Genomic DNA, 24289 nt, shown 5'->3' with positions numbered 1-24289 from the left:
GTGCTTATAAATCAGCAAATGTCTTGAGGTGAAAAGTAGTAGAGGTCAGACTTAACTCAGTACATGTCTCACATCTCTCTGGGATCCTGGGCCCTCAAGTCCTACCTTAGTTGCCCTGCAAGGCCTTAAAACAATGTTTTGTAGATTTTATTTTTTATTGTGATAGTGAGATTGAACCAAAAATAGAAACAGTTCCATCGTAACTGGGAGGTGAATTCAATTGGAGAGTTTAATACAAATTAGGAAAAATGGCTTATTTTCATTTTCTCCAATATTGGCAGAAAATGCAAATTTAATCCATATTAAAAGGAAAACTCCAGATTAATTAAAGGTTTAACTATAAAAGGTAAAATTCCAAGTCAATAGTTTTAAATGTAGACAAATTTTAATATCCCAGGGATAGGGAAATCATTTCTACACCTAGGGAAAACATTCATTATTGGGTAAATATATAAGATGTTTTTTTTGTTCTACAAGACACCATATATTTTTAAAAAACAGACAGATGAAAGGTTAAGAAAAGAAATTTACAACATCTAAAACCAACAATGGAGAGCAGTTCTCCTGCGTTCCCTTACCCCACTGCTCCCTGACTGGGCGCCCATTTCCAATAAAGTCTTTTGCTTTGTCAGCAAAAAGAAAAAAATAAATAAATAAAACCAACAATGGATTAATACCTAGACTCTACAAGGCACTCTATAGAGCAAATCAACAAAAAAGGGGGAAAAAAAAAAACCCAGTAGAAAAATGGGCAAGGATAAAAGATATGAATAGACAGTTCAGAGAAACTCTTGTGGCCCACAATTATGTGAATATATACTCAAACTCTCTAGTAATCATAGAAATGAAAATTAAAACAACTATGAGATAATTGCTTTCCATCCAACAGTTCGGCAAAAATTAGAAACCTGGACAATGCCAAGTGTTAGCAAGAATTTATGAAATGAGAACGCTTATGCGCTTCTGGTGGGAATCTGGATTAGCACAGGAATTGTAAAGAACAATCTGCTAGTACTTGGTCAAGTTCAGTTCACATATACCCAATGGCACAGAAATCCTCCTCAAATATTTATACGTTTTAAGAATGTGTATGTGTGTGTGTAAGCACACATATATAGGTACACATTACATATATATGTATATTTTTTTAATGAAGATATTCATTGCAGCGTTGTTTATGGTAGCTGAGAGATGAAGGCATCCTAGATGTTCATCACTAGGGCAATGCATAAACACAGTAGAGTGGGTATGCAGTATGGAATTCTAGCTACAAGCTAAGTAACCATCCAGCAATCTATACACATGATCAAATCATTGTGCAGACTGGAAAAAAAATCCCAATGAACAGAATGAGGTCTCATGCATAACACTATTCATGTAAATTAAAACACATGTTACAGGACTTCTCTGGCGGTCCAGTGGTTAAGACTCTGCACTCCCAATACAGGGGGCTCAGGTTCGATCCCTGGTCAGGGAACTAAGATCCCATATGCCTCACGGCACTGCCAAACACACACACACACACACACACACACACATCACATAAACAGTATAGCATCATTTACAAGGGGACATATTTACATATTTAATACATTAGAGGCATTGTGTAGGACGGGGTGTAAAATGAAAATAAATAGGAATTTTAAAAGATTTTTTTAAAGAAGCTAATTGCTCAGTTATGGATTTCGTCTCTCCCTCTCTCCTTTCAAGTTCCTGTCTTCCTCCATCGCTTCCTTCCTGTCATCCTCCGACAGATGTTAATCGGATGACAGAATGAACAAGATCCTGTATCAGGTGCCGTGGGGGAAATAAAGATGATTTCCACATTGGCCTGGCCCTGAAGGACCTTAGGCAAGGTCCTTGGTGAAGACACCAAAGCTTTAGTAGCAATACTCAGTCCTAGAGTTAAAACTCACAGACACCTTCTTGTTTTGCTATAACATCAACAAATGCTATTTCGATGTGCTAATTGCTCTTGAGGATGACAACAGTACTCAGTAAAATCATAAGCTATGTGACTGAGGCCAGAAGTGTCACATTGCTGTTTATTTCCTCATCAGGCTTGTCTGATGACACATAATCCATGGGGCTCAAATGCAAAGGCCTGTAGAGACCAGGAGGAAATACAGGGAAATGGAAAAAGAGGGTCACATGTAAGACACTAGGGAGTGGTGGGGACTGTGGTGAACTGGAGCTCATATGCCTTGACCAGATTGGGCAGCCAGCTGATAGTTGCCATGCAGGAACCTGTCAGTATTCTTCCATTCTTCAAGAGAAGCTGAAACTCTAGATTTTTATGTGAAATCGCCTTGTCTTTAAATATTGGCAGATACTTCAAATATTTTTAAACCCTGAGGAGGAGGAAAAACAATTCGTTTTATTTTTAACTGGATTTGGTCATATAGCTAACAATTTGCTGCCTCTAATACCCGTACTCATAGTGTCTGGATGTTTAGAGACCAATGTAATTTTTTACAACGTTGTTTATTTTTGAACCTTCAGTTATTTGCATATACGCAAAAGGATGAAGGGAGTGAGTTTGGATAAAATGCAAATTTCTGGCAGCTACAGTCAGACAATAGGTTCAATGTCTGCTATTTGCCAAGCTCCATACAATATGTTTTGACATATTAAAGAAAAGAGATACCAAGGCCTCTTTCTGGAGTGCCTTGTGGCATTTGGGCAAAGAGAAAGCCCATGTATACATGGGAACACTTAGGACCCAAATGTTCATCAGCTAACATAAAGACTTCAACACTGGAAGCTGATTTGTGTGGAATTTTCTCATCTGATTAAAAACTATGTATAAAGTACTTCCTATATGCAAGTCCTGGGATAAGTGATTTCTTTCTTTGTTAAAAATTAAGTGTTTCAGACACACAGAGATGAAGAGTAACCCTCTGACCGCAGTATGCCCACCACCTTGCTTATAGACTAAAAAACAGGGGGTAGCAAACTTTTTCTGCCAGATATGAAATATTTTCAGCTTTGCAGGTCGCTATGGCAACTACTTTACTCAGAAGTTGCAACGTGAAAGTAGCCACGAATGATACAGTAAACCACCAAGCAGGGTTGTGTTCCAAGAAAACTTTACTAATGGACACTGAAATTTGAATTCCACATAATTTTCGCAGGCCGTGAAATGTTATCCTTCTTAGGATTTTGTTCAACCATTTAAAAATGTGAAAGCCATTCTTGGTCCACGGGTCACACAAAAACAGATGCTAAGCTGGATTTGGATGGGCCAGAGTTTGTGTCAACCTCTGAACGACATTGTTTCACAGTTGAAGCCCCAGGGTACCTCTCCCCAAATTGCATCCCCCAATGATCCCTAGCTAACCATTCTCTTGAAATGGGTGTCTATCATTCCTATACATACTGTTATCTTTTTATTGCTTATGTCTGTATCCCTAAATAGTGTATAATACTGATTTGTATATTTTGAATTTCACAGAAATGGTATCATACCTTGGGTACCCTTCTGTCTCATTGCCTGGTACTTTGTTTGGCAGTCTGTCCATGGTGCTGAGTGGAGCTCCAGAGCAGTCTTTTTCACTGCTGTATTGTATTCCATTGTGTGACCATTCTGCCTGTATTCTTCATTCCTATGGTAGTGAATGGACATTTAGGTTGCTGCCTGCTAAGTCCTTTCTTTACAGGTCTCATCTCTTGTCATCTTCACCATGACCTTGTTAGGGAGATACTGATAATCCCCACTGTCCAAATGAGAAAACTTTTGACTTAGAGCAGTTTGGTAACTTGGTCAAGGTACTGAGTAGTGAAATGGAATTTGAATCCACAACCGTTTTACAGTGGAATCTGAGTTTATAACCATGTCGCCATCAATCGGTACACTGTGTTCTGTTAGCACGGTGATAAACATATCCTGCCAAGGATGGCCTTAGATACTGATTTGCAGTGATTAAACTTAACCTTTTGCTGAGGGCAACTTGAATCAGTGGCACACGTTATTGGTTGTAGTTTAGTCCTTTGAAAATCACCATGTCCGATGTTGTGCATGTTAACCAGAGACCTCACTCCCTATATAAGTGACATCATATGGTATTTGTCTTTCTCTTTCCGACTTACTTCACTTAGAATGATAATCTCTAGGTCCATCCATGTTGCTGCAAATGGCACTATTTCATTCTTTTTTATGGCTGAGTAGTATTCCATTGTATATATGTACCACATCTTCTTTATCCATTCGTCTGTTGATGGACATTTAGGTTGTTTCCATGTCTTGGCTATTGTAAACAGTGCTGCAGTGAACGTTGGGGTGCATGTATCTTTTAGAAACAGACTCACAGACATAGAGAACAGACTTGTGGTTGCCGTGGGGGAGGGAGGGATTGGGAGTTTGGGATTAGCAGATGCAAAGTACTATACATAGAATGGATAAACAACAAGGTTCTATTGTCAGTCTATTAAATATTAAATTATATTAATATTAAACTATATTTAATATCCTGTGATAAACCATAATGGAAAAGAATATGAAAAAGAATGTGTACATATATATATATATATATATATATATATGTATGTATAACTGAATCACTTTGCTGTACAGCAGAAGTTGATGCAACATTGTAAATCAACTATATTTCAATAAAATAAATTAAAAAAAAAAAAGAAACCTCATTCCCTGACCACAGTGGGTAGGAATTTAGGAGGAATAAGTACTGACATAGCACAAGAGTTGGAAAAGTTTTCAGTGAAAAAAGAGAATGACCCAGGAGACTTGTCCCTATTCTTTCCTACTCCTGCCCCCAATAGCATTTATCAAGATCGTGGGTAATTCAGGAGCTAGTGTGTTCTTTCTTGGTAGGGACCGCGGTGCTGGGCTGTGGGACTCTGCTTGCCTAGAGGGACTTTTTAAGTATCGATGACACCTTTTGAGCCCTTGTCCATCTGTACAGGTGACACCGTGTAACACCATGTCCATTCTCTCTTAACTACAGTCAACTCCACCTTCTCTTCATGCCTCTGGCCTTTAGGAACCCAATCCACTCCCTCTCTACCCGTTTCTCCCTTCCTCTACTGGAAAGTCTCCCTGGCTCGCTCCAGCTCATTCAGAGGACATTTAAAAGAGACCCAAATAAAATTTTTCTAATGACAAAATACAATGGGAAGGAGGGGAAAGTTTTAATCAAGTGGGTGTATTCTCCAGAGGAGAGCAAGTACTTCATTTCAATTCCTCATTTCCCTTTGATGGAAAGTTTAGTGAATTTTTATGATGTAGAATTTATAAGATGGCTGGGTTTAGGTAATCAGCTTTAATATTTATACTCCTAGGGAAAGAAATAGGAATCATTAGTAAGCATGCATAATTAATGAATAAATTATATTTCCCTTTGTTTTCTTTCAGGTACAAGGAAATGCTAGAACTAGTGATCTCTCCCAGCCTTACTGTAAACAGCGATCGTCCGGGTAAACTGAAGGTTAACTGTGCCGACGCTGATGTCTGGACTCTGAGTGACATAGAAGGTAGGCCTCCTGGTGTGCGTTTTGGTGGGCCCTGTGGTGATCCCCGCTCGCCCCACAGAATATGGTAAGGGACTGATAGCCTTCGGCACACATCCTCTCACAAGTACTGTCGTTATGACAATTTCTCCTCCCACCCAATTAGATTGTTGACTCTGGACCAAAACTTTCGCGTACGTTGCTAACAATTTTATCTAGTCTTTAGAGGTAAAAGTGTGCTCGTTCCTGTTCTGAACATCCTGTCTCGGTCTCCAGTTCCAAGAAATGCTGACACCTCCATAGACGCTAGTCGGTTTTGGGTGTATTCCAGGCCCAGGCCCCAGGCATGCCCTGTAGGGTCTGGGGCTGGACCTCTGAGTTCTCTCCTGCCATCGCCACATCCAAGCAGGCGTCTTGTTTATGGGGGTTTGACGTTGGGACAAGAACTCATCTGCCTTTTGCTTTCAGGTTGGGTTGCAGTCAAGGAAGCAGAGGAGAGTTAAGCTGTTTAAAAAACTATTGGCAAATGATGCAGTCAGACTAGTTTTCGCTAGACAATTCCAGCTATTGTTTGCACTGTTTGGGATCTGTCAGCCTTCCTGGTAGAGCGCAGAGTTACTTAGCGAAAGGCATTAAGCTATTATGTTTAACCATTGGGCTTAACCCTTTGTTAGAGCAGCTTTGGGGTTTGCTGTTGGTGTTCCGAAACTCCCAGCTGTCTCTCCTTCACTGTCTGTGTTTGATGCCAGCTCATGGGGGCACAGTGCTATGTAATTGTCATGGAAAACCAAAGAGACGTGAGTCTAGTTGAATATAGCATCAGAAGGAATTTGCTTTTAAGCAACTCCAGGCTCTTGGGAATAATTACTGCCGTCACCAAGATAGCAGTAATAATGTCTTGTGTGCTGGTCATGAAGCTGGAACAGCCCTGCTAAAAATACCATCAAGAGGGTCTGGGCTCCTGTGACCAGCACACCCTCGTTCCTCCTGGTCCTTTGGAGCGTCTGTGTAAGCCACCCTGGGTTCTTTTAGAGTTTGAGATAATTTATTGAGCCCTGTTCAAAGACAGTCATCCTTTTCCTTCTGAGTGAAGGCACCAATCAACTACAGACTCTTCATTTCAGAGCCAGTAGAGACAGGAAAAGGCATAGACTGCCGAGGGAGGAAGATCCCAGGCTGACTCCCAACCCCACTGCTTCCCAGCCAAATGATCTTGGGCAAATTGTTTAACCTTCCTGAGCCTCAACTTTCTCACCTGCCAAATGGGGGCAGAATCATGACCACTTCATAGGATGCTTACTGCAAGGATCAAATGGGGTGATGTTATGTAAAGCACCTGGCACACCTTGGGGGCATGGTAAATAAACTTATTATCCCACTGAATCAAATAGCCACAGGGAACTCAAAACCATGATTGCAAACTGGCTGCCAAGCCTGGCCCTCAGGTATGTCTTTGTTTGGTTTATACTGTGCTTTAAATAAAAGTGAACTTGTAAAAATTGGGAGAGCTCACATAAATATCTGGATTTCTAGTTTCTCTTGAGATGCTGAATTCTTTAGAAGTGCTGGGCCCGTGTTCCCACCTGGCTTCCACTAGTAGGAGCTGAGGGGCAGCTGTCAAGAAGATGAGTGCCTGCCACTTCCTCTTGTCCTTCATTTTTTGTGAGCACCTACTTTGTCCCAGGCACTATTCAGAGCAATAGAAATTGAAATTAATTCTCCTCCTCCTCCATCACTGTCAAAGCAAACTCTTGGCACCTGCTATGTGTCAGGCATTAAAATGTATTAACTCTTTAGTGTCTGCAACTCTAAGAAATGAATACTCGTTTTACAGATGAGGAAACTGAGGCACAGAGAGGCTAAGTAACTTGTCTGAGATGACAGTTAAGCGACAGCCAAAATTTGAACCTAAGTAGTCTGACTCCGAAGTCTGTTTTCCTAATCAGTACACTGTACTGTTTCTCATGTAATTATTACACCCCTATTAGGCTACGAGCCCATTTCACGGATGTGGAAGTTGAGGCTTGGGGAGTTGAGTAACCAGCTTAAAGTCATACAACTTGTGGCAGAGCCAGGAATCAGACCCAGGCACTCTGGCTCCAGAGTCCTCACGTCTAAAGTCAGTAATCACTTTCTGCAAAGATCTTAAGGGTCTGCAGACCCCAGATGTCCATCCCGCACAGTGGTGGCACCCACAAACACATTGTCTGTCTCCTTTTTGTGACTTGGAGCTGTCTGTACCCTTTACTGCCCTGGGGCAATCTGAGGCCAAGGCGAAGGCTTTGGGGGTGAGCAATGGGGCAGAAAGAGGTTGCTTCCAAATTCAGAGCAGGCAGGGGGCTGGCAGGGTCAGGTCTCTCTCCCTCTCTCTCTCTCTCTCTCTCTCTCTCTCTCTCTCTCTCTCTCCCGCCCTCCCCCCCCCCACACACACACACACGCACGTTTCTTTCTCTTGATTGTTGACATGGGCGGTGAGCTCCAGGACTCTGCAGGAGACATTCCACCCTAGTTGTGGCCTCAAGTGCCAGACTCAGCTGCCCTTCCTGCCTGGCCTCTGGTCTCCCTCCTCCTGGGCCCTTCCTTCTGTTACAGAGTGAATGTTATTGAGTGACTGCAAAGGTCCAGGTCCAAGGAGGACCCCAGTAGCCATGAGGCATGAGGCCTACACTCCGGGGGGTTCTGGGGTGGGGGGAACGTGGACCCCAAAAGCCCCCCGGTGGCTCCCATTGCATTTCTGGCTCTGCCTCCTACCAGTTGTAAGTCCCTGGTCTAGTGGCCTAACCTCTTGGGGGCTCATTTGCCTCTTCTGCTAAATGGAATAATTATGCCACCAACCTCATAGAGTTGATGGGAGGATAAAATGACTTAAAATATGGAGAGGACTTGGTGTTTTAAAAAAGTATAGAATAAGATCTAAATTCCTTCCCCTTGGCCAAGTAGGCTCTACTTTTTTTTTTTTTTTTTTGGCTGCATTGGGTCTTTGTTGCTGCGCGGGCTTTCTCTAGTTGTGGTGAGCAGGGGCTACTCTTCATTGCGGCGCGCGGGCTTCTCATTGCAGTGGCTTCTCTTGTTGCGGAGCATGGGCTCTAGGCGCATGGGCTTCAGTAGTTGTGGCATGTGGGCTCAGTAGTTGTGGCTCGTGGGCTCAGTAGTTGTGGCTCGTGGGCTCTAGAGCACAGGCTCAGTAGTTGCGGTGCACGGGCTTAGTAGCTCCACGGCGTGTGGGATCTTCCCGGACCAGGGCTCGAACCCATGTCCCCTGCATTGGCAGGCGGATTCTTAACCACTGCGCCACCAGGGAAGTCCCCAAGGGGGCTCTACTTGCCTGTCCCCGCCAGCCTCTCAGGCTCATCTCTACCCCGTCACCTCTGCTCACTGGACCAGCCCCTGGCCTTATTTCTTTTGCTCTAACTCACAAGCGTGATTCTGCCATCAGGGCCTTTGCACTTGCTGTTCCTCTGCCTGGACCAGGCTTCCCCCCATCTCTGCAGGACCATCCCCTCATCCTTCAGTTCTCATCAGAGAGGTCTTTCCTATCAAAAGTAATCATTTTTTCATTCATTCATTCAACAAATGTTCACTCAAACACGTGCCCAACATTGTTTTAAGTACTAGGAAGACAACACAAAACCCCTGCCTCTTGGAGCCCTGCCTAGGGTGCTGGCAGGGCAAGAGTCTGATGACAACAATAGATATATAGCATGTTTTATGCACACACACACACACACACATAAAATATATATATATCAAAATATATAGCATGTTGCATGGTGATATGTACTAGGGTGAGAAAGCAGGGTGGGATGTGAAATGCAGCGATATGGGGTTGCAGTTTTTGTTAGGGTGGCTAGAAATGATGTCAGTGGGAAGGTAACACTTGAATAAAGACCTGAAGGAGGTGTGGGCAGGCACTTCTTGGTCACGGGGAAGAAGAGCCTTAGGAGCAGAGAAGATAGCAAATGCAAAGGTCCTGAGGCAGCAGCGGTTCCAGAGCACGTGAGGAGCAATAGGAAGGCTGGTGTGGCTGGAGCCCAGTGAGCAAGGGGCCAGTGACAGGGAGCTGAGGTCAGAGAGATACCCAGGGTCAGACCATGCTGGACTTTGTGAGCCATTGGAGGGACTTGGCTTCTACCCTGAGTGAGATGGGAGCCGTGGCGGAGGGGTGCGGTTGGGACCAGATGAGGGACAATCTGATCTACAGATTGACAGGCTCCCTGAGGCTGCACACGAGAACGGACTGCGGGTGGGAACAGAATGGGAGCCCGGCTAGCAACGAAGGCATTACAATAACCCAAGTGAGAGGCCAAGGTGGCTTAGATGGGGTGGTAGTGATGGAGTGGTGAGAACAGGTCAGATTCTGGATCAGGTTTGAGGGGAGAGCCAACAGAACATTCAGCCACGGTATTTGGTTTGTTTAGTATTTTCTTCATATTCCCACTCTCTGCCGGAAGTTATGTGTTTATTCACTTGCTGTTTGTCTGTCTCCCCACCAGAATGTAAGTTCTCTGAAGGCAGATCTTGCCCACTTTATGCCTACGTATCTTGACCACTGAGAACAAGGCATGACCATGACGCATAGTAGGTACTTAAGAAATACTTGTCGATAGAAAACAAACTTATGGTTACCAAAGGGGGAGGGGGTGGGGATAAATTAGGAGTTTGGAATTAACTGATACATACTACTGTATATAAAATACATAAATAACAAGGACCTACTGTATAGCACAGAGAACTATACTCAATATCTTGTAACAACCTATAATGGAAAAGAATCTGAGAAAGAATATATATATATGAATCACTTTGCTGTACACCTGAAACATTGTAAATCAACTATACTTCGATTTTTAAAAATGATACTTGCCATATTAAAAAAAAAAAAGAAATACTTGTGGAAGGAATGAAGACAGAAGACAGAGCACTCTGCAGGACTATAGGACAGGGTGATTGAATGAGTGCTACCCTCTGTGAGCCCCCTGTGGTATGACATCTCACAGCCTTAACACATGCTGTGTCCCCTGCCTGCAGCACCCTCCCTTTCCTCTTTTTTTTTTTCCAAGACAGTCCAATTTCTGGTCGCCAGGTAACACATAAATACATGATCCTTATAAAAGCTTGAACATTAGGCCAAATTCCCCTTTACCACATCCACCCAATCTTAGTCGTCACCTCCCCTCCCCAGCAGTAACCACTGTTTCGTGTTCCTGTTATGAAAGACTTTCTCTATGCATTACATATGTGTAAACGTATATTTCTATAATTTTTTTTTAATTAATTAATTATTTATTTATTTATGGTTGTGTTGGGTCTTCGTTTCTGTGCGAGGGCTTTCTCTAGTTGCGGCAAGCGGGGGCCACTCTTCATCGCGGTGTGCGGGCCTCTCACTATCGCAGCCTCTCTTGTTGCGGAAGACAGGCTCCAGACGCGCAGGCTCAGTAATTGTGGCTCACGGGCCCAGCCGCTCTGCGGCCTGTGGGATCTTCCCAGACCAGGGCTCGAACCCGCGTCCCCTGCATTAGCAGGCAGACTCTCAACCACTGCGCCACCAGGGAAGCCCTATATTTCTATAATTTAAGTATGTATATTTATGTCTCAAATTCTCTTGTGCATGCATCAAAACCACCTTGGAAGTTCTTTTGGCACACCGGTTGCAGGGCCCCATCCCCAGCATTTCTGATTCCGTAATGGTTTGTGGTGGGGCCCAAGAATCTGCATTTCTAACAATTCCCAGACAGCGCTGATGTTGCCACTCCAGGGACCAAACTTTGAGAACCAGCCTCCAGGGCTGGTTTTAAATCTGTCTGCACATTGGACTCTCCTGGGAAGTTTTTTTAAAAAATTTAATGCTAATGTCCAGATCTTACCCCCAAAGAGTCTGATTAAATTGGTCAGAAGTGTGACCCAGGCAATGAAATTTTTTTAAAGCTCTCCAAAGGCACCCAGTACTGTGCTCCCAAGGTCGAGAACCATTGCTGTAGGTGGTGAATTCCTCCAGGACAAAGACAATTTTTTATTCCTACATATGTATTTAAATTTCTGTTCCTAATTAGCAGACAGCTCAGTGCCTGGCTCATGGTAGGTCCTTAAAAATTATTTATGGGTGGGTAGGTGGGTGAGTGGGTGGGTGAGTGGATGGACGTTGGGTGGATGGTTGGGTAGGTAGATGGATGGGTGATAGGTGGGTGGTAGATGAATAGAGTAACCTTCAGGAACCACAGATAACTTCAGATTGATATTGCCTTTGAATCCTTAGTAAAGTTTCTTTAACTTACCCTTGCCTCATTTTCCATATCTATAAAGTAGAGAGAACAACTTCCTCATTGAGTTGTTGTGGGGAATAGAAGAGATAAGACCCATGTAGTCCTTAGCAGAGTCCCTGGCTTGTAGGAACCACTTGAGAAATATAAGCTATCGTTCATTACTATTTAAGGGAAATTTGGATTTGAATTGTGTCCCATCTTCTGGAAGGAGGAGGGGAAAAGTTATGGAACTAAGAAAGCAAAGCTGAATCGAGAAAAAAATTTTTTTCGTTTGAAACGCAGACACATTTTGCAAAAGCTGAGGCTATAATCTCATTAAGTGTTTCCTCGGAGAGGTGAAATCACCTCCCCGCAGAACAAGCTGGGCTGTCATCCTCACTCGGACTGCCTGCCCCTCCTCTGCCCTGGGCATGATATGGTGTAATTTCCAGTTTCAGTCTCACCGGTTCTAGCCAGGGGCTGGCAGATTTTCTTTCATTTCACCCAAGCAAGTTTGAGCTGCCCAGAGCTTTGCCCAGGTCTGGCCTGGGAAGCCACAGATCAGTTTCACCTTTCGCACTTTTAAGCCTTTCTCAGCCAGCTTCCTGGGGGCCTCAGCACCCAGAATGACCTCTACCTGTGCGGCACACATACTGAACTCCTAATACAGTGCTCCCTCCTGCTGTCGCTGACCCTGGTCTGAGTGCTGTCTAAAGCACCCACACTAAGGAGATGAGCTGATGAAATTTACAGACACGCAGCTTTCGTAGCCAAGACCTTCCTCAAGACATCTTGCATTAGAAGTTGTCTCATCTCATGGGGGATCAGTTAGAAATGGCCCCTGGGATCCAATTAGGCAATATAATAGTGGTTGCTGCTTTTAGAATCATTAGCTTCTTAATCCTCCCAGTGAGAGGTTAAAAAAAAACAAGTGTGAACATTCAAATTGGGCTCACAATTGAAGTGGCTGAAGCAAGGGCCCCAGGAGAATAGAAGACTAATAATAGCTCCTGTGTGTTGAGCAGTTACCATTTGGCAGGTACCTGCCTCGTGTAATCCTTGCGACAGCCCTGCAGGGATGAGATAGTACCCCGTTTTGTGGATGTGGAAACTGAGGTTTAGAGAAAGGAAGTGATGGGCTCAGGGCCACACAGTTATAGTGCAGCAGAGTCAGGATTTGAATTTGGGTCTGACCCCTTCAGCCCACGTGCTTTTCTTTTTGGAAACAACATTAAGATAACAAATTATGAGATTTGGATTGTAGATCTGGTCCACAGTAGGTGCATGGTGAACATTTGTTGAATGCATGAATGAATGAACCAGCTGTGTGTGTTGTTGGGTAACATCACACAGTCACGCACACAATCACACAATACGTGTGCACTCACACACATAGACCCCCAGCTCTGGTTTCCTCATATTACATGAGATCGTTTATATTCCCTTCTTGGCCCCAGTATGCATTTGAGTTTGTGACTTCTGGAATGGAGATTTATTTTTATGAACCCAGAATTGGGACTTTTTCATAATTTGCAGTTCTTCATTAGCCTGTGGTCTAAACCCTCGCTACTCAAAGTTTGGTTTCCGGGCCTGCCATGTCAGCATCACCTGGGAGCTTCCTTGACCTAAAGACTGGAGTCTGCATTTTCATAAGATCCCCAGGCGAATCCTGTGCATATTAATGTTCCAGGTGCTCTGCTCTGTATCATCCACTTCCTTCCTTTGCACCTTGTTATCATTGTAATTAAGTACTTTCCTTATCTATTTAAGTATTTGTTTACCATCTATCTCCCCCACTAAACTGGAGGGTCCATGAGGACAGGAACTCTGACTGCTTTTGCTGGCACATGGCAGGCGGTGAATGAATGAATGAATGAACGAATGAACGAGCTTAGCCTGAGGCTCTGGCCATCTGTTTAGCTAATCCTTCTCCCTTCGCCCTGTTGGAACCTGGGCAGGAGGAGGGGCTTAGAGTTTTAAATTCACAAGTAAATGGAGGAGGCTCTCTGCCCCTCCCTTGGGAGCCGGCTGCCCCATTTTATGTGCTAGCCACATCCCTCGGAGACACATGGTGAAGCTTGAAATAAATAGATTTGACTACATTGAGTCAGGTCACCAGGGCTGCTTTCACCACTGGCAACATGGATACAAGTTGCCATCAATGATTCCGCCACTGACCCCAATCTTGTTGATCATGCAAGTTCAATGGCACTGCCAAGTTTGAGAACAGGAACCTGTGGTCAGTGGGAAGGGCATCTCCAACTACCAGGCACCAGATCTCACCAGTATCAAAGGGCTGCTGCTTCTACTGCATATGGTGTCTTCACCACCCTGAAGATGCTTGGGGCTCACTTGAGGACTGGAGTCAAAGGGTCATCTGCCCCGTGTGCTAAGGGCTCCATGTTTGTGATGGAGTGACCAGGAGAAGTATGACCACTCCCCCTAGATGGCCAGCATGCCCTCTGGGTCTGTGACGCTGGCATCATGGAGGGACTCATGACCACAGTCCACGCCCTCTCTGCCCCTCTGGCAAGCTGAGGTGCGATGACTGTGCCGCTGTCCAGAGCATCATGCCTGCATCCAATGGCATTGCCGTGTCTATGGGCCAGACCATTCCTGAGCTGCATGGGACGCTCTGTGGCATGGCCTCCCATGTCTCCACTTCAGTGTATCTGTCTGGCTCTGACTTACCATTTGGAGAAAGCTGTCAAACACAACAGCATCCAGAAAGTGTGATGCGGGCATCTAGGGGATCACCGAAAGACATCCTGGGCTACGTTGAGGACGAGGTAGTTCCTGCGACTTGAACAATGATGCCCACTCCTCCGCCTTTCACGCTGGAGCGTGCGCTGCCCACACAATCACTGTCAGGCCCATTGCCTGGTACGCAGATGACGGATGGCTCCAACTGCATCTGGGCCTCCTGGTCCACAGGACCTCTGCGGACTAATAGCCCTGAACCACAGCAAGAGCTTCAGAGGAAGAGAGAGGCTCTCTGCTCTTGGGGAGTCCCTGCTCCACCTTTGCACCCAAAGCACTGAGCATGGTTGTCCTTTACACAGTCCCACCCCAGGTCCCTGAGGAAGGGAAGGAGCTTGGAGGCCCTACATTGGCACAGACCATCAGGAGTCTCCATGAGGTCTGCGCCATCCTTGCCAGCGAAAGAAGGAAGAAGAAAGGGAGGGAATGAAAGGGAAGGAGATTATTCTATATATAATACATTCATTTTCCAGGTTCTCAATTCTCCCAAGTGTCCCAGGATAAAAAAGTTAAATGTGATACCAGTTTAAAAAAAAAAAAAAAAAAAAGAGCCGGTGCTTTTCAAAAATCACACAGTCTGCAGAAGGAAAATCTCTTAGCACTGACTAAATGCCTGTTTCTTCCTTGCACAGTCTTCCTGGGGGTTGCTGGGGTGGAAGAGGACCATACATTTGCACAGCAGGAGAGGGAGAACTGCCCTGGTAGGGAAGGCTGATTGCATAACAGTTCAGAGGAACAGAGGAGGGGAAGCGAGGTGAACATGCAAATCAGGGCGCAAAGGTTGGGGGCAGGGGGAGATGCTTGCTTCAGATTTCTAGAATGCCGAGTTAATCCAAGCCCCTAGGACTGTTTCCATAGATTTTGATTTTTATGAATATTTACATATTTATTAAAGAAAACATATTCAAAATGTTTAATTCAGTAACATATATTACTAAACATAACTCAAATCATGGGCTTTTACTGGTAATGAGACTGGGGCTGTTTCAGAATGAGACCATCCTGGGGGAGGATGAGGAAGGGGATGTGGGAGGCTCTGCCTGGGGCAGGAAACCCGGAGCAGGGAAATTAGCAGTGAGTGAGCACCTACTGTGCGCCGGCACCTTTCCTTGGTGTTAGATCCCTGCTGTCCCGACTTTTTAAAAATATGACACATAGTAAGAAATATATTTTTACACAGGCATTCAGCACACACACAACACATACACAACACAGTCTCACGTCTACAACTGGAACAAAAGTATCCAACAGCTTCTCCTTACTATGATCAATATACCCTGATGCTGTCCAGCCTTTTTTTTTTTTTTAAGATTTATTTATTATTTATCTTTGTATTTTATTTATTTTTGGCTGTGTCGGGTCTTAGTTGCGGTACGCGGGATCTTTCGTTGCAGCACGCAGGATCTTTCGTTGAAGCGCGCGGGCTTCTCTCTAATTGTGGCGTACAGGTTTTCTCTTCTCTAGTTGTGGCACGCAAGCTCCAGGGTACATGGGCTCTATAGTTTGCGACACGCGGGCTCACTAGTTGAGGCACACGAGCTCAGTAGTTGTGGCGTGGGATTAGCTGCCCCGTGGCATGTGAGATCTTAGTTCCCTGACCAGGGATTGAACCCACGTCCCCTGCATTGTAAGGCGGATTCTTTACCACTGGACCAGCTGGACTTCAGGACTCGCCCTCTCACCCCAGTGGCTTGGGACTCGAACAGAATGTGACTCTGCCAGGGAGGTGATTAAGGAGATGGACTTGGGACTCAAATAGCCCTTGGGTTCAAGTCCCAGTTCCCATGTCCACAGGCTGTGTGGCTTGAGCAAGGCACTTAGCCTTTGGACCCTCAGCTTCCTCGTCAGTGCAGTGGGGATAATGACATTGTCGGCCTTGTAGCATTGCCATGAGGATTAAATGAGTTCATGCATGTAGGCAGTTAACACGGGCCTGGCACATGGTGAACATCTAAGCGGGTGCTGGTTGCTGTTATGATGATGATTGTCATCATGGGCTGCTGTGTCCTGGTTGGAAAGCCAGAGTCAGGAGCCAGACCACCCGAGTTCAGATCACAGCTCCACCCTTTCGGACCTGTGTGGCCTTGACACCTGAGTTCAGATCACAGCTCCACCCTTTAGGACCTGTGTGGCCTTGAGTGAGTTATGTAAACTCTCTGCGCCTCCTGCCCTTCATCTGTAACATGGGGGCGTGAAGCGAACCCTCCTCAAGGGGTGATTATGAGGATTAGAATAATCCATGTAATGGATTTAGAAGACAGCTTGGCATGTAACAAGCACTGGGTAAATGATGGATAGAATCATCATCATCTCATTTAATCCTCATGCATCCTTGTGAGATAAATGTTTTTTCCCCATTTCGCAGGAGGGTACCCTGAGGCCCAGAGACTATAGGCAGTCTGCCCGAAGTCTCTTTGCTTACTGAGTGCTAGAGTTGGAATTGCAGGTTGGTTTACAGAGAGGCTCAGAGCTCTGGAGGGCTTGGGGCATTTCTCAGGAGGCCCAGGGACACCTCAGCCACTGCCCTGCATACCAGGGAGTGTGAATTGGCAGGTTGGTACAATCAGTAGACACATCATCTAGAACTTGCCAGGGCTCCACACTGAGGACATTGCACGGTATTACTTAAAATGACACAGCACAAAATCCTCCCCAGTGAACTGTTCGTTTGTAAAATTATCCTCTTGGAAATGTCTCTCCCAGCAAAATTCTATCACGTTTTCATCATCTCCTGATTGTTGCCTCCCAACCATGGTTGGAGGCTGAGTGCCCAGAGATACAGTGTAGAGCACTTGTATCAGGACCTCAGGCCTCTTCCATCTCCCTGCCCCACACTCTAGCTGGAGCCTAGGAGATAATCCAAGATGTGCCTCCCCTAAGTGCTGGGGCCAGCCCCACCTGAACCCAATGAACTGAAACTGGGGAGGGAGAGGAGGAATATCAAGGTGACATCATCAGAAGAAGGAAAATAGGTGTTAGATAATCAAAGCCAGCCAGTGTCTGCCTTTCTAGGTTTCTGGGGTTGCCTTTAAGGCAAGGAAGGGAGTGGGTCTCCATCCAGGAGTAGAAATGGCGCCAGCTGCCAGCTAGTCGTGTGACCTGGCTCAAGCACGTTCTTTCTGTCTCTTTGCCCTCCTTTCTCCATCTGTACAATGGGTGGGGGGATGGATTCTACTCTGATGTTTCAAGATGCTACAGATTCTTTATACGTAGTCCTACAATTAGTATCTGGAGACAAAGCACACCCAGAAAAGGTTTTCAAGAAGGAGAGTGCTACAATGGTGTGCCTCACATAAGCTTGTGTGGTTGAGAAAGTCCCTGGCAGCAACTCTCTTGAGTTTCTTCCCCCTCAACCTGGCGTCTGAAGTCACAGCTTCTGGGGAACATCGCTCTGACAGCTCAAGCCCTTCAAATGTTTTTTTTTTCCCCTCCAGGCATCACCACATCGGCTCTGAGTGTGTCCCAGCTCTTTGCAAGGTGAGTACCCTTGCTTTATCTCCCTCTCATGCTCTCTCCCTCTCTCTTTCTTGGAGGGCAGAGGCTCTGGAACCAGACTCCCTAGAAAAGAATCCCAGCACTACTCTTACTGGCTGAGTGACCTTGAGCAAACAACCCCACCTCCCCAGGCCTCAGTCTCTTCATCTGGAAAAGGGGGACAATCATGATGCCTGCCCCACGTAAAGGGTGCTTAGAAAGGGGTCTGGAACAGACTGTCCTGAGAGTGTTGGCTGTTGTTTTCTTTTTTCTTCTTTTTTTCAGTCTTTTTCTCCTTTCCTTCCTGTTCTTTCCTATCACAGACTTTCTCAATTCCTGTCTCCCTTCCTGCTTCTCTGTCTCTCCCTCTCTTGTCTTTTCTCCTTCCTTTCCTCTCTCTCCTTTTCTGTCTCCCTCCCTCTCTCTTTGCCCTCTCTCTCTCGTGCTCTCCCTCCTCTTCCTTCCTCCTGCCGCATCTTTCTCTCTCTGCCCCCCTCTATCCTTCCTCCCTCCTCCCCCCTCCTTCCTCCCTCTTCCTGCTCCAACTTTCACCCAACACTCCTCGGTACCAAATCTCATAGGAGCACTGGAGACTCGCGAGATCAGTGAGACACAGTCCCTACCCTCGGAGAGCTTCCAGTCTAGTGGGGAGAGAGACCAGTAGATCAGAGATCTCAATAGAGCGGACGGTACAAATGCTCCACGAGAGCCGTGCACAGGGGTTAGTGGGAGCCCAGTGATGGACAGGGCTTACCCAGGGTCCTCAGGGGCTGCCCATCTGCACCCCCTAGTGTGAGAAGCCCCGGGTTTGGCAGGACGGTCAGCATGGCCCTCAGTCTGGATACTCAGCTCCTCCATGGCTAGACATGCTCCTCCCTGGATGAGACTGTAGAAGCTGTTTATAAGGAGCACACTTTCTCAACCTTCCTTTCCCTCCAGAAGATGTTTTGGGGGTTGTCGGTAGCAACTGAGGTCTGTTAAATCTACCTAACTTGTTTTATGGCCTTGAGGTTAGAGAGCTCCACTGTCCTCTCTCTGGCTTTTCACTTGAGCCCCAGTTTAATCCGAGAATTTCACATCGGTTTTGATGGGAAGCAGGAGTTGATCATCTCCGATTTCCACCTTCTACTTCCAAAGACAGGTATAAGTTGGGAACATTTTCAAATAAGGTTCTCTGCTCAGCACTAAGTCCCGATGCTCCAGATGGGTTTCCAAGCACCTCACAGGGTAAGAATCTTGACTGCTGAAACGCCTTCCAGTACCGATTCTGGCGTCTCCAGCTCAAACAAGTTTCTTAGGCATCTTGGAACAAGTTCCCCGACCCTTCGGCACAGTAGTTATCAAAAAGAAAGAGGGCCTGAGAACATCTTTTTATAATTCCGTGAACTTTTGCATCTGTCTCACACCTGCCATCAGGCTTCGTATGTAGGAGGAACTCTGGAAACCAACAGGTTTTTACTAAGGTGATGTAATCAAAATGGAATCAGATACAGGTTTGGGAATCTCGTTACCATCTACTGATAAACTCGTGGCCAGGATGGTTAGATACAGTTTGTCAAGTTGCACAGAGGTGGAGTGGTTAAGGGCGTGGCCTCTGGAGCCAGGGTTCAAATTGTGTATCAGCTGTGTGCTTTTGGTTCCTTCATCTCTCTCTGCCTCAGTTTTCTTATCTGTAAAATGGGGATAGGAGTAGTAACTGCCTCCAAGAGCTGTCACAGTTGCTATCAGGTTTAAATGAGCCAGTCTACATGCAATAATTGGGACAGTGCCTGGCATATCGTAGGCCCAAGAATTGATGGCAGCACACAGAGCAGACCCAGGCTTTCCAAAGCATCTGCTTTGCAAGAGAAGGGGGAAATAAGGAGAGAGAGAGTGTGTGTATGTGTGTGTGTGTGTGTGTGTGTGTGTGTGTGTGTGTGAATCTTCTGGTTTTAAAATATTGGCAACTTCAAATTAAGAAAAAACTGCACTGGCCAAAGAAATTATATCCGTAGATTCACCATCTTGTCCCCTTCCTGTTAGAACAACCTACCTTGACTTTATTTATTGCTCCCTACAGGAGCAATAAATACAGGGCTGAGTCAGTCCCAGGCCCGTCACTGAGAAGCAGCAAAGCTTCGTGATTACAAGTGTGGGCTCTGGAGTCAGACTTACGAGTTTAAGTTCCAGATTTCCCACTTTCTAGCTGTGACTTGTGGTTTCTGAGCTTCAGTTTTCTCTTCTCTAAAATGGGAGTTAGAAGAGCCTCTACCCCAGAGAGTTGATATCAGTATCTGATGCGATTCAGTGCACATATTAGGCCCATGTGACACAGTTCCTAGCCCGTGGTCAGAGCGCAGTGATCACTAGCAGTCATTATATTCCAGATGTCTTAGGTCAGTGGCCTGTTAAATCCTAGCCCTTCATGGAACCTGTTATTCATCTTGGAGTAAGGAATCCATTTGTGTTCTTTGGTTGCAAGTAACAGAAATAGACCCCAGCTGATGTAAGCACAAAAGTACTTTTTTTGGAAGATCTGGAGTAGCTCACAATGGAAGCAAAAGTGGAATAATCAGGCCTTAAGAAAGACCAAGAGTAGAACAGCTTCTAGGATCCAAGCAATAGGAAGGAACTAAAAAACAGTCTCTTCAGAATGTGGTTGTTGGAATGAATTATTCAGCCCAAGATTTAAATTCCCAGAACAAAGTCTGATTGGATATCTTGCACCATGTGCCCACCCCATGGCCAAGAGCAGGGCATTTTGAATGACAACCCTGTCAAAGCTGCAATCAATTGGGAAGGTGTCTAAATTAGGGTAGATAGTCACGGTGGAATAGGCTATACTGCAGTAATCAATAAACCTTGGTCTCAGTGGCTTAGCACAACAAAGGTTTGTTTCTTATATAAAGTCCAATGTGGATCCCATGAAACTCTCCAGGGCACCTCTCCTCCACAGGCTGACTCAGGGATCCAGGATGTAACTGTGTCGGCTCCGCCCTCTCAACTGGTACCCTCCACAGTTGCCGCCGAAAGAGGAGAGGGGATGGTTTTATTGGCCAGACCTATGAATGGTTTATGCATTCTGTCAGGCAGAACCCAGTCATGTGGTTGAATCTGACTGCAAGGGAGACAGGAAGTGTAATCTTCCTGGTGCCCAGGAAAGGAAAATGAAATAGGATTTGATGAATATGTAAGCTGTCTCTCCCCTGGAAAGAGTGAATACCCAGGGAATTCCCTGGCGGTCCAGTGATTAGGACTCAATGCTTTCACTGCCGGGGCCCAGGTTCAATCCCTGGTCAGGGAACTAAGATCCTGCAAGCCAAGTGGCCAAAAAAAAAAAGAAAAGAAAAGAAAAGAATAAATACCCCCAAAGGAAAATAGTGGTGGTGGTGATACCAGAATAAGGGGGGAGAGATGCTGGGTTGGGCTTGGGCTTGGAGATTTCATCTTCTCTCCTTCCATGCAGACCTTGCCCACGTGTCCTGCCCAGCCAGCATCCCACGGCCATGGCAGCCTACGGCCAGACTCAGTACAGTGCGGGGATCCAGCAGGCCACCCCCTACACAGCTTACCCACCTCCAGCACAAGCCTATGGAATCCCTTCTTACAGTGAGTACCTGACCAAGCTCTTGCTTTCCCCCTGGGATCCCCACCATCATGGTCTTTATTTTGCCCTATTGCTTCAGTGAAATGCAGAATGATAAATGCAGCCAGCCTAATTTTGGATTGGAGATAGAGGAGAAGGACAGGCACTTTAAATATGATTCAAGATCTAGAGACTATATCAAGGCCTCTTTTAACTGCAAGAGTAAGACACAACCCAAGCTGGCTTAGGGAAAATGGAAATTTAATGATTCACATACTGGTAAATTTGGGGATACAACTGATAGCAGGTATGGCTGGATCCAGGTGCTTGAATGATGTCACGAGGAAGATGTCTCACTCCATCTTCAGATGTTTTCCTCTGAGTTGTCTTTACCTCCACATGGGTTCTTCCCATGCGACAGCAAAGATTGTACCTGTCAACTCCAGGTTTGCATGCTTTCAGCTCAGCACTCTCAGCTGAAGGAGATCTCATCTTTCCCAGTAGCTCCACCAGAATCCAATGTTGACCCTCATTGGCCCAGATTGGGTCACGTGACAATGCTTAGCACAAGCAAGGAGGTGGGGGTGAGGGAGATAATCGGAGGGTGAGGCATATGGATTCTATATGAGGAAGGGATGGTTCTCTTAAAGGAAAACCCAGTGGTGGTATCAGAAGAAGGAAAAATGGATGCTGGGAAGGCAAAAACAAGAGACATACAACCTTGACAGTCAGAACCCTATTGCCAAGAACTGGAGGCTCAGTGAACCAGGCTCACCTGCTCACCTGTCCACTGCTCACCTGTCCCTGTCAGCAATCGTCAGGGTTCTCCAGAGAAACGGAACCAATGGGATGGAGCTGAGATAGATAGATAGAGACAGAGAGAGAAATTTATCATAGGAATTGGCTCACCTGATAATGGAGGCTGAGAAGTCCCTAGATCTGCAGTTGGCAAGCTAAAGACCCAGGAGATGGTAGAGGATGTCATTCCAGCCTGAGTCTGAAGGCCTGAGAACCAGGAAGGCTGATGTTGTAAGTTCTAGTCCAAAAGCCGGCAGGCCCAAACCCAAGAAGAGCTGATTTTCAGTTCGAGTCTGAAGACAGGAAAAGACCAATGTCCCAGCTCAGCACTCAGACAGAAGGAGTTCCCTCTTACTTAGTCTGTTGTTCTATTCAGGTTTCCAGTTGATTGGATGGGGCCCACCAACATCAGGGGGGGCAATCTGCTTTACTCAGTCCACTGATTCAAATTAATCTCATCCAGAAACACCCTCACAGACACAGTATAATGTGTGACCAAATGTCTAGATACCCTGTGGTCCAAGTTGACACATAAGATTAACCATCACACTGTCTGTGGCTTTTATTCATGTGATTTCTTCCCATCTTAATTGATGTATCAACCAAAGCCCTTTTGGTAGCAAACAACAAAAATCCAATGCTAATTAACTTAAGAAAATAAGGATGTTTATTGCAAACATAGCTGAAAAATCTTAGGGCTTTAGCTTCAGGCAGGGTTGGATCCAGGTATGATGATAGGAGGAATTAGTCTCTCTGCTTCCCTTTGTGTGGGCTTCCGTCTCAGGCAGGCTCTCCACTGTGGTGCCAAAGGCAGCCCTAGCAGTTCCAGGCTGGAACTTCCCAAAAAGAGAGCCTCCACTGTCCAGCACTTGCCACATTGTCCCAGAGATCTCCCTACCTGGACTCCCATGGTCAGACCCTGGGGCAGAAAGATGGAATGCTCTGGATGGCCACATGTCCACCCATGGCACCAATGATCAGATCAGGCTCACCCCCAGAGAACTGATCTGAGTGTGAGGAAGGGGTGGTCCCCAGAGGAGGAGGGGGCAGGCAGAAAGCACAGACATCCACACAGATGGCTTTCCAATCCACCCAAATCCATGGTATCCAGTAGAAAGAACAGGATTGCAGGCAGGAGGCCTTCCTTCCAGACTCAACTGCCCCTGGCTTCTCCACACCTCAGCTTCTTCAGCGGTTAAAGGAATCAGATCATCTTATCTTGCCAACCAGATGGTGTGGCTTCAGTGCAGAGACTGAATCTTGAATTTTTTTCCTCCCTCTTCTCCCTCCCTTCCTCTGCCCTGTTCTTTTGTTCATTCATTCATTCAGCATTGGGTCATGTGCTGGGCATACAATGGTCAACAAGCAGAATGGGCCCTGTGTTTGTGGAGCTTACAGTCTAGAACAGAGGCTGCAAAGTGAAGGCTAACAGATAATGTGGCCCTTGGATATTTTTTTTAACCTATAAAATATACTTGACATTTAAAAAATTAATTGCCAATTTTTAAATGGGAAATGTTTACATAGAAGTTCATATTCCTAATGTCTTTTAAAAAAACGACGGATGATCGGGCAGCATTGGGCCCACATTTTTTGTGTCAGGAGTAGGTGGCTCTGAGTAGGGCTGACCCTATTAGCCTGTGTTCACCACAGTCCTCCCCCACCCTCATTACTCACTTGAGTTAGCTGCCTGTCCCCTGAAGACATTTAAGTTTGCAACCCCTGGCCTAGAGGAAGAAAGAAATTACATGAACTTTTAAAAATTGTAGGTGTTATTTCAAATTATGATGAGTGATATAAAGGAAGACAAGAAGGCTGTGAAAGGGTAAAGAACGAGCAAGATTTAATATAGGTCCCAGCGCCAGGGAAGGCCTTTTACATGGGGAGCTGATTCAGCTGAGAACTGAGAGATGACCATTCGTAAGCACAGGAGGGAGGGCGTCCAGGCCGAGGCGACCACCCCTGGGAAGATGGACTTGGCAAATCC

The 24289-nt window shown here is 45.7% G+C and overlaps 1 protein-coding gene across 1 annotated transcript in view; it reads left to right on the top strand.

Moving 5' to 3' along the window:
• The window catches only part of EYA2 (EYA transcriptional coactivator and phosphatase 2), a 287678-nt gene that overhangs the window by 105696 nt on the left and 157693 nt on the right, over nucleotides 1-24289 (top strand). Inside the window, exons 2-4 of the mRNA XM_061210001.1 lie at nucleotides 5372-5490; nucleotides 17900-17942; nucleotides 21385-21527. Coding sequence (XP_061065984.1) covers nucleotides 5382-5490; nucleotides 17900-17942; nucleotides 21385-21527 — 295 coding nt within the window. The 5' untranslated portion in view covers nucleotides 5372-5381. The remainder of the gene's footprint in view (nucleotides 1-5371; nucleotides 5491-17899; nucleotides 17943-21384; nucleotides 21528-24289) is intronic.

This window comes from Eubalaena glacialis, chromosome 13, assembly GCF_028564815.1.
Source record: "Eubalaena glacialis isolate mEubGla1 chromosome 13, mEubGla1.1.hap2.+ XY, whole genome shotgun sequence".
In the NCBI taxonomy this organism is placed as follows: Eukaryota; Metazoa; Chordata; class Mammalia; order Artiodactyla; family Balaenidae; genus Eubalaena; species Eubalaena glacialis.
Note: the sequence above shows the minus strand (reverse complement) of the source record. Positions and strands in the feature narration are given on the sequence as shown.